The sequence below is a fragment of the Aythya marila genome, assembly GCF_965140915.1.
Source record: "Aythya marila genome assembly, chromosome: 8".
Lineage (NCBI taxonomy): Eukaryota > Metazoa > Chordata > Aves > Anseriformes > Anatidae > Aythya > Aythya marila.
In genome coordinates this window covers 29,628,059-29,645,450 of record NC_139049.1, presented here as the reverse complement: position 1 = coordinate 29,645,450, position 17,392 = coordinate 29,628,059, and the positions used below count along the sequence as shown (strand labels likewise).

Here is a 17,392-nt window from a genome sequence, read left to right as displayed (position 1 = left end):
AACAACTTACATTTATATTGTACACGGGATGATCTTTACTTCTGTCTCCTTCTAACAGTGGACGGCTCCCCGTCCTGCTGCAAATGCATCATTCATGACCCTGACAGACACAGAGCTGCATCCACTAATACTGGGCTGCCTCATTCTGCAGCTTCATATCCCCTCCAGCCCCTTTAATTCCTAGTTTTGGAACTGCTTTAAATTGAGTTGTGGACCACTACCATGCTCGCTGCTGTAAGTTTTCCCTCAACAAAATCTATAGGGTTCCCTTCCTGCCTCAAAACCCCAGCCCGTCACGCTGCCCGTCCTCTCGCCTTCCTCCTGCGGCTCGAAGCACAGCATTGCTCTGCTGTACAGGAAAATTGGCTCCCCTCTGCACGGCGCAGGGACAGGACTAGATCTCTGCATTCTGCTATTGGAAATTTCCGAAGAGCAAATCCCCTGCTTTTTGAGGGCTTTGAGGTATAACATGTGGGAAAATTGCAGGTGGTCTGCGCTGCAGAGCTGGTCAGGTGGGGACACCCCCAAACTCCAGCAGGCTTTCAGATGGGGATGCAGCTGTCCAAGAGCCTTCTGTTACAGACACAGCTTTAAGAGTAAGGAAGAGAAGCAGAAAACTAACAGGGGCAGAGGACGAGACTCTCTGTAGAAGAATGTTAAAGCTACATAAGAAGCGTTCCTCCCTTTTGATCTTAGAAGAAATGCCAGCACAGGGCTTGGCCTTCTGCAGCCTGAAGGATGGTGTCGCCACCCCTGTGCCTGGTTATGGCTGGAAACAAACTACCAACCCATATCCCCATATCCTCATATCCCCATATTCCCATATCCCCGTATCTCCATATCCCCATATCCTGGGTCACCTAGCGAGATGCTGTGCCACCAGCACCCTTTGTCACCCAGTGCTGTAGCAGGCTGGGGCCAGGGGCAGGGTGAGCAGGGCCCAAGGGTGACCCAGCAGGGTGCCAGCCTCCTAGTCTACAAAGGCCAGAGACCAAAGGCCAAGAAAAAAATTCTGATCCTTTCTAGCTGCCCTGTCTTTTTCTGTTGCCTCCTTTTGTCAGCGCCAGGAGCGAGGTGCCAGCTCCTCATCCCAGCGCATGTCTTGCAGAAGATCCCCTTGCTTCAAGTACGAGTGAGGGAGGATGGGAGGTAATGATGAGAGACACTCTAAAATGATTACATTAATTGAATCTTATGAAAATGGAAAACAATGGCAGTGTGCAATAATAAAAAAACACTATAACCACGTACATCTCTTGTTTACTAAAAAGTGCTTTGCTGACTACAGATTTACTCCGGGCCACAGCAGGAAACTTTTCTCCTTTAAATTTAATCAGCTTTTTTTTTTTTCCTTTTCAGAGAAAAATACCAGCTATCAGATCTGTGCTTCCCATCCACTCCTAAGACTCCTCATTGCAGTGCCTGGAGGTGATAGTGTGAACTCACTCAAGAATGTGAAGGCATTTTATAAATCATTTGGTTTCAGCAGGAGGGGGAGAAGGGGAGAAGGCAGAGGGATGATATAGTTTACAGCACATACTCAGCAGTAACTCCCAACTGTCAAACTTCAGCATTTTCTTCAGTTGCAACAGTGGTTAACGAAAAAATGTAAGAGCAGACATGAAATGCACATAATAAGCAGCACATTTAATCAGCTGGCACCTTCCTAACACCCCTTCACCAAAACCTATCCGGACACTATCACAACTCAGAAAAAAAAAGTTGTATAACTGAAGATATGGCACTGACGGAAAAAAAAAAAAAAAAAAAAAAAAAAAAAAAAAAAAAACACCAGAAATGAATAACACGAAGTGCTGTAAACAACTTGCAGTGCCCTTTGTGTGCAGATCACAATAGCAGAATTAAAGGAGTATGGTTACAAGTGTGGCTCGCTCACCTCACCTTCCTCCTGCCCCCCCTTTTGCCATACTCACTACGTTGCTCCTGGGAAAATATTTGTGAACCATTGCAAATAAAAGTCTCCTTCTCACTTTCCAAGAAACGGAGCTGGTATTTTTCCATTTCAGTTGCACTACCGCCAGGCTTCGGAGGGGATTTTATTCTCGCAGCTCTGTCAGGGTCACCCTAAACTTTCTCTCCACTTCCTATCTAGCAAATAGTGCAATTAAAAAGTAGCATCTGCAATTAAAAAGTGGTATCTGATTAGCTACAGAGGAGTCGCACAGAAGTGCCCCCCCGTGACAAAAACAATGATCCAGCTTGCAGCAACACAGTTTACAGCCTCACTTTTGTAGCTGTTTGTTGCTCTTCACCTGGATGTCTTTGCTTGCGTAGACAACTTAAGATTAACAGAATTAAGGCTACTTGGAAACCACCTGAATAACCCGTGAATCTGTAGTGTATGCATGCAGATTTTTTTGTGAGTGCACAAACCATATATGAGCACAAATGTCAGGATCTTTATGAGGGAAAATCACACTACCTTAAAAACAGGTATGATTCATCCAGGCATTGCACCGCACGCAGAAACCAGAGGAAGGTGTGAAATAATGACGTGCATTTTCATAGCGAATATATGTATTTGGAAAGGCCTAGAGTCAATAGAATGCCTCATGCTTTGGTCAGGAAGTCAGAACAAAGAACACCGGAGCGAGAAAGCACGATCACTTATCGCAGCTCTCGTTTTGCTGCCCCGTGCCACGCTGACATTCACGGCTGCATGAACTCAGCTGTGCCTGCAGCAGCAGGGGCCTCCGGGAGGTGCTGATGGTCCCGGCTATGATGAAGGTAAGTGTGTAGGAAGGAAGGAAGGCACAGTTTGTCACCAAGTGCCAGGCTGGCCCTTGCCGAGCCCCAGCAAGACACCCACCCTTGGGCGAGGACGCAGCGGGCTGGATGCCCGACACCACACTCGGCCCCTTCTGCAAATTTCAAGAAGAAGGAGCCAGCCCCGTGCTAACTTGCTAACAGCTCCAAGCACACGTTTTTAACATCCAGTGGTTTGACCACAGAGGGTAAAATTTTGGCCAGGGAGCCCTTCCGATGTCGGGAGAGCAGCCGCGAGCGGTGGATTTGGGGCTGTGATCCCTGATCGCAGAGCTCCCGCTCGCTCCAGCAGCCGACTGGCACTGCTGCAAAGAGACGCTACCTAAATAAATGTCAAGTAATGAATACTTCGGATAAGCGACTGATTTCAGAGTGTGCTTTTATCCACAGGCCCTGTATTTATAGTTCAAGCCTTTTCAATTAATACGCACACCCTAAAAGAATTAAACTACTAATTATCACATTTTACCGTGGTTCACAGAACTTTCATCAGATCTAGTAAATGAAATCACGAGTTCAGCCGAAGAAGCTTTACTGCGCCAAATTATGTCAAGGGTATATCATGTTGATAATAAAAGATCACTTGGTTGGAAGCCTAACCTAGAAGGTTGGGGAGGCGTAAAAAGTTCACATTTTGGATCATGCTGCTCTGGTGTGGGCGTTTTATGTTTTTTTTCTTGGTTATTGTGGAAGGCAATTTTCCTGCAAGTAAAATTTTCCCTTTGTCTTACATTACAGGCATTAGGAAATTCTTACATCAAAAGACAAATAGATAGGTTTGGGGTTTTGTTTTGCTAGTTAGGCCTTGGCATCGCACGCTCTGTCTCTTCCCACTAATAAACTCCCCTCTCTACTGGACAGAAAATTAAAGCGAGGCCCACACCACAAATAAACTTCTTCCCCTAAGTGCCCGGCTTCTTGGTGGGCAAGCGTGGAATTCAAAAGCACCCTTCAGCCTGCGGTCCGCTCAGGCGGTAGCAATTACCCCGACCCAACGCCGCTCTCAGCTGCTAATTAAACAGCAAGTCTCTCCAGAAGACGGATGAAAAAGCTGGCTGTAGTGAAAACTGGAGCTTGCTCGCAGCTCCGGCCGCCCCAGGAGGACTGGCTGAAGCCAGCCCGGGGGCAGCGCTCGGCTTTGGGACTGCGCGTAGCCGTAGCGCGGGGTGCTGGGCGCGGAGCTGCTGCTGGCACAAATCTCCTCGGCCCTGCAGAGCCGGGAGGGGAAAGGCACCGGAGCTCCCCAGGAGGGGCTCCTGGCCAGCCCGCTTCCACGCTGCCCTCTCCGTGGCCCTTGCTGTTATCTCGTGGATAAATATACGCGGAAAGGAATGGAACAGAGCAACGGAGTATAAATATATTTTGAAACGACTTAGAATAATTGCAGCTGTATTTATGCACCTTATCCACTGGAAAGGTTCATTGCCTCTTTCCTGTACACACATATGTTGAAATAAAAACATATACCCTAGCCACATTTCTATCCCTCCTTTCCTTTGCAGCATTCAGCCACTCCAAGCGTAATGAACGTTTCATGTCTTTCAAGCACTGCTTTGTCATGCTATAAGCATTCATTTCATGCTTTGAATATTTCCTGTCATACTCGCCTTGGATGAATTTTTTTGTGGGAATGCTTTGCCTGCGAAGGTTAATGGTTAGCAGCAGTGAAAACTGAAGTCCTCTGTCAATCCCCGAGCCTCAGACCCTGCGGGTCACTGACGAGGAGCCTCTCTGCTCGGCCCCAGCAGAGGCTTCAGCACTGACCCCGGCTGACTACCGCCTATCTCGCCCGATTGACAGTCAACACCCCTCGCTGTTGCCATCACAGGGTCCCCTCAAGAGAGTGCCAGCTACTGATAAGCAGGCTCGAGCCTGAGCCCAGCCGAGCACCCGCTGAATCCTGCAAATGGTGAAGCAGCGCCTGACAATCTGGGCCACAAAATCGCTTGACTCTGAGCGCGAATCTCAATGAAAATATGGCAACGCAGCGAAAAAACGGTGTTTTTGTTCCTAATTATTCAGATGCCTGTCCCTGAAAGTCATGAAACTAGCTGGAAAACACAGCTGAATGCAGCGAAGTTTCAGTCCTAGACTATTATAACACTGTATATTCCAGTTCTTGTTGGAAGTCTATCTGTAAAGAAACAGGATGAAAAGGATGCAAGCCTAAACCACACATCAGGTGGTTTTATAACCAGGCGTATCTGCTTTTGTTTCCTAGGGAAATGCCGGCGCTTGGAACCACCTGCCTGCCCGCAGTATCTCCCCGGGGTGACGAAATACAGGTTGGACCTAACCAGACCTCTGTCGGCTGGCGTGAGCGGCCGGAGCGAACGGCTGCCCCCGTCCAGCCCGCAGCAAGGCAGGAGAAACCAATCCCACCAAGGCTCCCCTGCTCGGCCAGGGCTTTCGAGCCCGGACAAAGTTCCCCACCGCTGTTCCCGGCAGGCACCGTGATCTCCAAGGGTGCAAATCCGCTCAGAATTTGGCCCTGGCATGTTACAAAGGTGCAAACAAGCTGACATCACCAGAAGCTCTGACTCCGTCGCCAGCTATGAGATTCCTTATTGAAAATGCTAAGGGCTTTTTTTTTTTTTTTTTTTTTAAAGCTTTTTTTCTGAAGCAAAGTTAATTTTAGATTAGTCCCTCAGGCTGTGATAACTCTCCAGTGTTGCTCTGTAAACAAGAGAGGAGAGTCTTCCTGCATTTATAAGATTCGGATGCAAATGATCCCATGAAGGAGAGCGCTAATAAAGGCTGCCATTCCTTCACTACCCTGTTTGCAGCTGTAACTGGGGGAAAACTTTCTCTGCGAGGCTGAGCTACCTGCTGCAAATGAGGTGCTTCAGGGATGCAAGCCACCTGAGACAACGCACTTCTAACAGGACCAGCTTCAGCACCGTGTGCTCAGCAAACCGTTCGAGCCCCGGTCCTACCCAGGTGGAAATTTGGGGGCTGACATGAGGACAGATGAGCTACAGAAACCTCGAGTTTTGCAGCACTCGAAAAAAGGGGGAGCTAAGCTCCACATGGGCTAGAGGGGATCGGGGTGATGCATGGCCCGAGACCAGGGAATGTATGGCCTTGGAAGGCAGCAAGCTCTTCCTAGCTACACATGTGGCTGTAGAAGGAATTGGAGGTCTCTCAGCTACCATTTAACTTATAATGCAGATGAGTGGTTGGGGTAACCACAAAGAATACTTGTGTTTTCTGCCCGTGGCAGCTTGAGAGGATGGTTTCAACAGCAACTTTGCACGGTTTTGCATGGAGAGCCCAGCCCTGGGGCCGGACGGGCTCCACGTGCCCTGGCAGTAGCCCTCTTGCTGCACAGAACCAGAACACCAGGCCTGGGGCCTGACAGAGAGCACACGGAAAGGGGCTGGACTCTGAAAAGAGGTAATTAAAGCAGAGAGGTAGTCCCACAAGTTGCTTTTGCATTTTTTTGCATTTTTTGCTCTTGCACGTGTAGTCCCCTCTTCCCTGCAGCCTGAGCTGCGTTACGCCTGCCACGACTGGCTGTGCCAGGGAACCTGCCTTCCTCCAGAGCTTGAGGACCAGAATTTCTTCCTTTATGCTTTTAGGCATGGAAAAGTAAGCATATACTTAAAACTTTTTTTTCTTCTTTTTTTTTTTTTTTTTTTTTGGTAAGGTTTTATGCCCCAGTCCGGCCCTACTTAAGCGAAGAATTCACGGATGATATTTACAAGTCCGGTGTAATTACTGCGGGGCTGAAAAACGAGTTCTGTGAGTTACGGTACATCATTGTTTTTCTTTTTTCTTTTTTTTTTTTTTTTAATGTTACAAAGAACAATGTGCCTTTCATTTCCTGCAGTGCTGTTAAGGTACTTGCAGCTCAAAGCAGTAAGAATACATTAAAAGTAAAAAGCATTCGGTTTGGACATTAAACATTTTTATTTTTCAGATAAATGCCTCTCCCTCTGTATAATTTGTTTGAGCAGTGAATTTGGCACACGCTTGTAATCAGCTGTAATAATGACTGCTGTCTCGCTCACTTGAAACGGGAGAATTTACCAACTTCTTTAAAAAGAAGTCGCTGATCTGCAATTAAAGTGGTGTGCCACCGACCCGAGTGATCGAATCGCGGGAACACAAGCTCAGGAGCCATCAGGTGTCTGCAGAAGTGACACGACGTTCCCTGGCTTTACGCAGCACGCTTCGCCCCTACCTGCACGCTGCAGTCAGGGATCCTCCAGTGCTACCACGTCAAGCACACACCTCGCCCGGTGGAGGGCTGGCAGCACTCTCAAGGCCCTGCACCAGCGTTATTAACCAGGCTGTGCTCTGCCTTTCTCCGGAGTTAAACTCCTGCCAGAGCAGAGCAGGATTTGGCTTTTAATACTCGGTGAATCTCCGAAAGCTAGCATCACAACCATCCCTGCTTCGCAGACAAAAAAGACTGAAAAGTTTTCCTGCGAAAGTTTAAAATAATCCCATTTACAAAAAGAAAACCTATCCGATAGCCGTTTCCATGACTGAAAGAAAGAATAAAAGCCCTAGAGAGAGTCCACGGCAGTGCTGAGCCTGGAATTCAGTTGTTGCTGATCCCCAGGCACGCAGTCCCTTCACTACATCAGCCTAGCCATTTTGTCACCCTCAGTTCGCTGAAAACTAGTTTGTTTATAAAAATCAACACCAAACCAGCGCGTTTAACAAGTTCTTAAAATCAATAATCTTTTTTTTTTTTTTTTTTTTTTTTTTGATTGGGTGAATTGCAAAATCGCTTTGCGGTGCCAACTGAAATGAAGCTTTTACATACCATTAGGCAACTACAAAAGTGGGGAATTTTCCACACGGGTGTTCCACCCAGCTGGTCAGAAGAAAAAAAAAAAAAAAAAAAGCACACTCATTTGAGCAAAATATCAGGACATCTGAACACGCTCCTGCCTTTCAAATGAAGTTGCGTGCTTCTTTCAACATCCCTCCTGCAAATTTCCTCACCCACATAACAAACAGACACGTTCTGGGTTCTGGGTTTTCTTTCTCTCCCTTAGAAGCTCTTTCCCTTGGTAAAGGACCGAGGGGACAGCAGCACCATGCACACTGTCTGCTCACAGGTTAGCTTCCTCCCTGGTTCCAGGACAAGACATCTCGACCATGGACCAAGCATGAATAAGCCTCGTCTTGCCTGCATGCTTGCCTTTCATGGCCAGCATGCTGGATTCTCTCTTTCTCTCTTTTGAAAAAATAAAGTTCTTACTATTTCTGTAAATTTTTGCAGTAGAGGTCAGGTAAGTGCCTGAAAACTATTCTGGCTTAATGAAGGCTGAAGTACAGGTTAGAGTTTGTGTTAGAGCCACCACTGAGAGCAGAAGATGTCACCATCTTCTCTCTCCGAGATGATTCTGCACCATAAAATGCAACTGTAAAGCCCACTAGAGAAGAGGGGTGGCTCTAAAAAATAAAAGCTTTTTTTCCCCATGAACTTCACTTTAATGAAGGTTAGACATACAGGTTTTTCTAAATAACACATACAAATTAAAATGATAAATTAAAATCTGTAGTAGGAGGCCTTCTTTTTCAGGGCTGTATAGTTGACCCTTTTGAACCTACATTACTCAAGGTATGCAAAATATATGTGTATAATAAATAGCTCTAGAATTTATGGAGTGGAACAGAAAGGATATTAACAGGCAAGTAGAGAGGCTGTATAACCCTCACAAGGCCTTTAAAGATTTATTTTTTTAAAATGAAGGAATGCATGCATGTAAAAGGTAGTACTTAATCGATATGCTTCTTTGTGCCTCACAGAAACACACGCAAAGTGATTCCAAACCTGCCCTCAATCTGGTCATTCTGCTGTTAGCATCAGTGGGAATGAGATTATTCATAATGCTATTTTTCTTTGATTTAAAAAGAAATAAATAAATAAAAAATAAAAATCCTCCCTGTGTGGGCTCATTCCCACTCTCAGTAAAATCAATTACGAGACTCCCATCAACTCCAGAGGGAGTTGGATCAGGCCCTGTGGAAGTGGGTCTACAGCAAGTGTAGAACAACGCAGTTAATATGATTTATTGTGTCCGTTTCTGTGCGTGCAGTTTTTCATTTTCTAAAGCCTGCAGTTTTGCTTTCATCCTCACGTTCAGTAGATAAGAGCTGCAGATCTGTGTTGATCTACAGGCTGGGTACACTGCAAGCTGGGGGCTGTGTGTGCTGAGAATGAGCTCAGCGTCTGCCCAGGGGGAGCAGCCCCTTTAGGGCCAACAGCCTGCATTAGATGCATTTGTAAAGAAAATCTCCCACACAGGCACTGCAAAAGGTGCGTAATTAGTTAGGAGGATTCTGCTGTGGTGGGAAAAAATACCCTTTAGTAAAAATGAGAAAAAGAAAAATCTTTTTCCTGTTTATTAAAAAAAAGTACCCTTAACAGGTCACCAGCGAAGTTCCAAGAATTCACTAAAAGCTTGTTTTACAAGGAAGACTCAGGCTCCAAATCAGAGATATTTCATTTCACTAGGCTTTTACAGATTTTACATTATTAAACACTGACATTGCTGCTTTTCGTGGTGGTTGTTGAGTAACGAGCTTCCTTAAGACTGAGAAACTGCAGGGTAAGAAGAACTGTGGTTTAATAGCTGTGAAAGAATATTATCTAAACATGAAATAATAACATGCTTGGTGCCTAATACATTCTAAATTAAAATATGATTTAATAAACATAGGCAACATATTCCACACAGAAAAAAAATCCAAGAATTGGCAGAACAAAAATCACAGTTTAGTCAGTTCTTCTCTTAACCTCGCAATCCTTTGGCTACAAATTAGAATTTCTGTGAACAGGATTGATAAGAGAAATTAGGCACTGTCTTTCAAAAACAACAAAAATGTTTTAAGATGGTATACTTGGAGATGAGCAGTACGAAACCCATCAAAACATGAAACCTTTCAGATTTCAGTGGGAGGAAAATACAGGAATCCCCCGAAGCCAAAATCTTACCAGCCCAGCGGGCCCTGTGCCCTATAATACACACTCATGTTTTTAAGTGTTCATGTACCTCAACCTCTTCTTCTGTGAATTCTATCTGCCACTTAAACCCCGATCCAAATGCAGTCCCGATCTGAACGCAGCCCTTCAACCTCATTTCAGCTCGCAGCTTGGCCGGTTACTAATAAAGTCCTCAAAACACACACTCACCACTCACACAGCTGTAGGGATGCTCTGTGAAGATTTGAGGCAAAAGCAGATAGTTGCTCTGTGAAAGGGCAGTCACATCTCTATTATTACAGATAAAATAGTTCTACAATAGGTGGATTTAAATGTCCCCCGAATGGTGACAGGTTTCAGAGACCCAAATCATTCACCAAAGTTCTTATTTTCTGTTTATAAGCAGTGCACTCCAGTACACTGGATTTCCCTCCTACATATAAGTCTTATATATATATATATATATATACACATATATATATATAAAATCTGTTTACAAATAAAAGTCAGGAAAAACTACAAATAATAGTTGCTTAGCTCAGTTTCACTTTGAGAGACGTTACTTCTAAGTCCTAGCTACAAGAAGTAGTAAAGAAAACCTCAGTTGCCTATGGTTGAACAGAACCTGTTGAGTTCTACCTCACTTAAACATAAAAAGAACAAGAAGCTGTTCCCTCACACATATGCCTATCCCTTCACATACATTCCCTACATAAATTTGCTATTATTACTTTTTTCATGTTATTTTACAATGGAAGCCATCGATTCAGTAGAAGCAATTGCTTCTAATTTTAAGCTGTCCCCATTCACAGAATATTAGTGTTCCCCAAATCCACAATCCCACTGCTACCTCCAAATAAGATCGAGTGCCTACAACCTGAAGCCCTACTCCTGCAAACACACAGAGAAAACGGCGCAACAAGCTATCCTCGAGCCTCCCTGTGCTGCTTACCCCTAGTATCCACAGCCTTTAAAGCACACTCATAAATAATACAGACGATGCTGGTGGCACCTGTATCATTCCTGCAGTGGGTACCTGCCCGAGCAGCTGGTATGTTCATAGGTGTGCAGTCCTGCCCTGAAACTGCAACGTTTGGAGTGTTGCTGCTCAGTTTTGCTTGGCAGGTTTCTGCAGCAGAGAATGGGTCTGCGGAAACATATTTCAAAGCAACCATTTTGTTTCATGGGACTGTCTTGAGATCCTACACTCTAAAATGATGGCTGGCCACGTACCGAAAGTTAGGTACTTCAGTGTGTCATGTGAGAGCATCAATAAACAAAATGAAGTTAAAAGCACATAGATAAAAATGAAAGCGATGAAGTACACACCCCTAGGGGGTCATGACTCACGGCCCAGGGACTGAAAGCCTTTGCTACGGAGGAATAAGGATAAGGGTTGCATACAGCAGGCTCTTTAATGGCATCTCCCTAATTAAAATGATTTTTAAAGGAAAAAAATGTCTCTCTCCAGGACTGGAGAAACAAATGCTACTTAGATTAGTGAAAAAGCAGCATTTGAACTATGAGGAGAGTACACAACCTATCTGCACCTATCCCATGTCAATTATTCTGAATAGTCCTTTTATATTAGACATAGGAAAAATTCTTAATAAATATGGGCTGTTTTAATATCCCAAAGCAGGAGCAGCAGGTAAGAACTTACCATTTTCTGGCTGGTCCTTAATATCAGCTTCACTTGGCTGGCTGGGACTTTCAGATTGACTTGAATCTGAAAAACATAAAATACAGCCAAAAATTACAGGGTCTGCTGTGGAAAATAGATCAGAGGCGCCAGACTTCCTCAAAAGGCTGAGAGTACAAACTAAGGACAAGAATGTTGCACCAGGACATGATAATGCAAAAGTCCCGTGCCTAGGTAAGATTTTTTGCTAGAAAAAAAAAAAGGGAATCTTGTTTACGGCACTACACAGAGTGCTTGGTGTGTGTGCTTGAATAAATTAAGCTTTGAGAATCCTTCTTTTTAGAGAAGGCATATTTAAACTACTCTCCTACATGTTTTTTATAATGCAGCCTCTATGTTGTATACAAGCCAGAGCCTTAATCCAACACATAGTAAAGTCTCAAAACAGATTTTGAAGCTTGCATATAAAGGTAACTAAGCAACACTACAAAGTCGTGGAGATTGTTGTCTACACAGTTCTGAAACAAAATCTGCAAAACTGATAGAAGAGATGATTTTTGCCATACTTTCGCAGTGGTTACGGTGCTCCAAGACCACTGAAATGAACGGTATTACCCTGATTTGCAGTGCTATAAACGAGATCAGACACTCGACGAACTGCTTTAGAACTTGTACAAATAATGGGTCCTACAAACTCCCAGCTAACAGTCTCCAACCAACACAATATATTTGCCTGAAATAATAAAATGATCTGTAAAAGGATGTGTGTAAATATGAATGTTTTGCTTTTTTTTTTTTTTTTTTTTTTTTTTACACATTATTAACTCTATGTTAAGATGATTGCTCTTCACTTTGAAAATTATTCTTAGTAGAAGCTTTAGACAAATACTGTCTTCCTTCTTAATTATTTCTAACACTAAGAACTGGAAAAAATGATTCTACCTATGGGAGAAAAAAATATATATAAATAAAAAAAAAATATAAACCCATCAAATTCAAATTACTGTTTTTGCAATTCATGAAAATAGGAAAAAAAAGTTCTCTCTCTTTTTTTTTTCTCCAGAAATTGTTTTGTAATTTATTGAGCCCATAAAAAAAAGTTTTTTTGCAGTGAAACAAAACTTAGGAAATGAAAACACTTGCTATTGCATCAAAAACACCTCCATTCGTGGCGAACCTATTTTCTGACTTCACCTTGACTTTGCAGAGTTTAGAATTAGCTGTCTGAAATTTGACCACATTTCAGTGAGAAGTCAATGCAAGATCAAAAGGTCATGACACTTAACTGTGATTAAATTGAAAATCTTACTTCTATTGCAACAGAGTGATAACACCACCCCTTCTTTTTCTTTGAGGTATTAATAGCGCTGGAAGAAGCAGTACTACTAGTGACCTTGGGTCAAGCAATGCTAATTTATTGCTTTAAAAAGGTTCCTTGCTTTTAAGCAAATGAAGATTTTAATTACCGCAGAGCACTATAAAGAAAATGCCTATTTTAAATATTCAAATTTTTTTTTTTTTTTTACCTGCTGACTCTATGCATTAGGTATCATTCAGAAGCTTAGAGGGCAATCTTGTATAAATTAAAAACTACATGTAAAAAAATGTACTCACAAAACAAATATTGATAAATTTCAGAATATAAATATTCCGAAAATTAGCGAAAAAATGCTTAAATCGTGATATTTCTATTTAAAATAAATGAAGCTCTGCTAAAAATTTGTATGCTTCTCCATGTGTCCAAAGCCTGTTTCCTCTCCTTTATATTTGTAATTTTAAAAAAATTTCTACAATGAAATCCAATGAAATAATTTACTCTTACTTCTGCAATTTTGTTTTAAATATTCATTTTTGGGGCTATCTTTAACAAAGCTGAAAGCAGTGACAGCAGATAGGCTACCGGGTAAGAGGCACACTGCTGTTATATTCTGGACACCAGATTTTGGCAGGAAGTTTCACGTTTCCGATGGCACAAAGGTAGCCACAAAGGTAACATATTAGAAATGTAAAATATTGAGTCAACATTCAAAACCCACATCCGACGTATTTCATTTTACAGGGCATGCACAAGGCTTTCGCTTACTCTCCAGGATTTTGTTTTCCTTCGAGAAGCCCCAGCTCAATCCGCGTTTGGGCTTTATGCTCCAAGTAGGGTTACAATCCCACAACAACCGATGCTATTTGAAAAAGTTGCTGCACAAATATGGGACTCAAAGCCTGTTTTCCTCCCGAAACGATACCGAAGCCAGTGAAGCAGCACGAGGGACGAGGGCGCGGTGGCACACGCCGGAGCCAGGCTCGGAGCTGACGCTCTCCAGCCCCCTGCCTGGCACCTTCGCCCAGCAAAGCTCGGCAGCCCGTGAGCAGCGCGCACGTCGGGAACTGCTCCTAGGTTTTGAGACACAAAGTACTTTTGTTTGCACTCGGGGCTGCTTTTCCAACACCAGGGCTAGGCGCAAAAGAGAGGCTCTACTGACCACAGGGCATTTGTTTGCACACTGAATCTTAACTTTCTTCTTTTATTACCCCGGCTACTGTGATACATTTTGCTAAATTCTGGTTTCCTGCAGCCCACCCCTTCTGCTGAAATTAAATACTATTTTTTTATTTTTATTTTTTTAAAAGACAACAAAAGCTTTCAGCAGTATTCTTCGTGGCGAGGCATGGGGCAATAAAAAGCAGGAGGAGGCAGAATTAAAAACAATATACGCTGCGGCAGAGAGCACGGAAGGCTACCGAAAATGTGCACTGGGCAAGCGTACGCTCGGCATTGTTATGCAAGGTGGCATCTTGTGGAAACCCCAGATAAGAAGACTGAGTTAAGGCACTTAGCCAAAATGTTTATATGCAGAATTTTGCTTCCCTGATTTTATTCAGATGCCGCAGATGATCCGGTACATATAAATGTGCCGCCACATGGTTAAGGGATTGGCAAAATCAGAGCCGTTGTATTTTACAGTCTTGCCTAGGACGAGAGAGTCTTGCTCACCCTCCCCAGCTCGCTCTCTGCTTTTTCAGCAGTTGGCAGTAACTCCTGTCGGGGCTTTTTTGTTGTTTTGCACATGGAAACTTTAAAATTCCAGTTTTCTGAATGTTTATTCTTTTGCGGGCTGGGATACAACAGGAGGGGGAAAGTGTGTCCTGCTGAGTCAGTTAGCCAAACAGGTGACCGGAGGAATAAATTAATTTTTGCCCATACATAATTGATATAAATGGAAGATCGTTTTCATAAGCATTTGCATTAAATCAATAAAATCACTTACTATAGAGCAGTTTAACAATTCATTTGATTTTCTCTTTTCTATATATTTGATAGCCACTCTGCAAAACAGTATACACTTTATGCCTATTTTCTTTAGCAACAACACCGCCAGTTAAATTCTACCACCTGCAATAATTAGAGCCATTGGAAAACATACAAAACAAAATATACAGTAGATGCGAGCCCCTCTTGAATCCATGGCCCCCTGCGGCAACGAGTTTCATTGGTGCCTTAAGCTAAGGCTGGTAGGAAGCCAAAGAATCTGTATATTACAATAAAGTGCATGTTATTAAGGGGAGGATTTAAATGATTTCAGATGGAGTTGGAAATATTATAGTGAGGAACCACTATTAAGATTGCTGATTTAAAAAAAAAAAAAAAAAAAATCACCCAGGAATCTAGTTTTATATTTAAGGAAGCTTAACCTTGAATAGCACAATGGGTTTTATTTGGGGGCTTTTTTGGTTAAAGAAAAGTTAGTGGTTGGGATTTTTAACCCTCAACGCGCTGGAATTAGCACGAGTACGGACACTTGAGTCCAGGTTACCGGCCAGGAGAAGCTCGAGCAGACCTGGCACCAGCCGCAACCGTGGGGAAACAATGAAAATAATGTCAAAGAGATTTTACTCTCTCCTTCCAAGAATCAAGTATGATTAAGGGGTAAAGAAAAAAAAAAAAAAGAAAAAAAAAAAAAAGGAAAACAACAAAAAAAGGGTAGTTTTCCTGAAGTAGCACTCTCTACTCTGCCTCTATTTTCTGTTCCTTGTCTGGCTGCCCCGGTGCGATCGAGGCGGTGGTGCCCAAGCCCAAGTCTGCACGGCCTCCAGCTGCACTTCAGCCCCAGCCAAAGCTCGGGACTTTTCAGGATGTAATTTTCATTTTCGGCTGCAGCAGGAGTGGGTTACAGCCCGGCTGCGCGACGGCTGCGTGGAGGCAAGGCTCGCTGCTCTGGAAGGGAGCGCTCCATTGTTTGGAGAGAATAAAACATTCCCAGGAAAGTCTGGCCTGTGGACAGGACCAATGTCAACAGACTGACAATGTTGTTCTTTTTCGTAGACCACGACACAGACGGTGAAGAGCTGTTACGCTCCTCTGCAAAAAAAAAAAAAAAAAACAACCCACGCCGAGCGCCATGGCACTTCCCAGTGTTAAACTACTCCTTGGCTATGCGACTTGGGAAAAAACGGGACGTTTTCTTGGACACTCACACTTCCTCGACACGCCGCGCTTTGCAGACTCCAGCCTCGGGTGGCACGGACAAAGCGCCTCACCGGGTGTCGGATTATTCCGACCTAGGAAGAGGCAGCCCCAAGCGAAACCCAGCCCTCGCCAGCAGAAGGGCACGCAGGCGATGGCCACGTTGTGCCGAAACAACCGGCCAGCGGTGCCGCTGCCCATGCCGAGCCTGCTCTGAGGCCAAGGAGTGCGGGCTCCTTGTCCGATTCCACCAGCCCCACACCTCCTCGGCACACCGGGGAAGTGCAGAAGTTAAATTTTCCATTCATATCATGTTTTAGGGGGGGAAATACCGTATAATAAACTGACATATTTTATTCAAGTTTCAGAGTCCTATTTGTAATAAAATATTTATATGGCTGGGTTGTGTTCATGCAATAAATTTTTCATCTATAATTTTGGGCATGGATTCTACCAAAGATTTATATATGTTTAAAAAAATCTAAATCATGCTCCTTTATACACAACCTTACGTGGTGAGCTTAAGGGATTTACAAACAGAAACCAGCAACAGGACTGAGGCTTTTTACACTCACTTTCCCTTCATTACACGTTATAACATAAACACATATGCATTGCTCCATATATGCTACAATTATTATTTATGGATATTTTGGTGGCTACTACTATTTCATTTAAGGAAGGCCTGGGTCTCTGTTTAACGCGAGCCATTGCTTTCAAGTCAACTTTTATAGGGAGTTCAAAGTGCTTCATTATCATCCACCTCACCGTCACACGTACAAATATCTGTACCAGATTTCCAGTTTTCTTTTATACCCCCCAATACAGCGTGCCACAGCCCCTCAGCTGACGAAGACGGGTGCTGCAGTGGTAAAATCCCCGCCATGCCAGCCTGGTTTTTTATCAGGCAAGGACTCTTAATTCCTGTACACTGGGAAAGAGATTATCTTTGATAATGGAAATGTAAATCAAAGCTTGCTGTTGTTTATTCCAGACAGACATTTGTGTGTTAAGTCTGTTTATCAGGCAACACTTTGTCTAAGCCAGGAAGTAGTCAGCCTTTGTAACAAGATGTATGCAAATGATTTTCCCATGAGCCCTTGCCACAAAACTTTTGTGGCAAAAAAACTCCTTGTTACTTCACCAGTAAGACGCTACTAAGCTACCCCGTAAGTAGACTAGCAACAAAACAGCTAGCTAGACTATGCTGATGAGTTTGAATGAGACCAAAACATGTGCCCACAGTCTGTTGCTCTTTATTGTGAGCAGACTTTGTGTATTACATCTGTTTATCAGGCAACACTCTGTCTGCCGGGGCGGCTTTGTAACAAGGTGGATGCAAACAAAGATCTCCCCAACTCCAGGGCTAACTTCTCAGGACGCGAAAATTTCGGGTTACCTCCCTCGTCATCGGCAAGAAGAAAAACATGCCACTTAACCAGAAGGCTATGAGACCCTAGAGCTGTATCAAAATGGTTTCATTTTAAATCAACTTTCTTTGTTCTCACTAGCCCATAAATGATTTACTGCTATCGTGTGATAGCCTAGAATGCAGGGA

General features: G+C 43.6%; 1 protein-coding gene across 8 annotated transcripts in view; it reads right to left on the bottom strand.

Annotated features, from left to right (window-relative positions):
• NFIA (nuclear factor I A) overlaps positions 1-17,392 on the bottom strand; it is a 245,802-nt gene that overhangs the window by 100,050 nt on the left and 128,360 nt on the right. For 7 of the 8 annotated variants that reach the window (XM_082766228.1, XM_082766230.1, XM_082766229.1 and 4 more), the window contains exon 3: positions 11,397-11,462. The exons of the other annotated variant lie outside the window; for it this stretch is intronic. In XM_082766228.1, the coding sequence (XP_082622354.1) occupies positions 11,397-11,462 (66 nt within the window). The remainder of the gene's footprint in view (positions 1-11,396; positions 11,463-17,392) is intronic. 8 annotated transcript variants of the gene reach the window in all.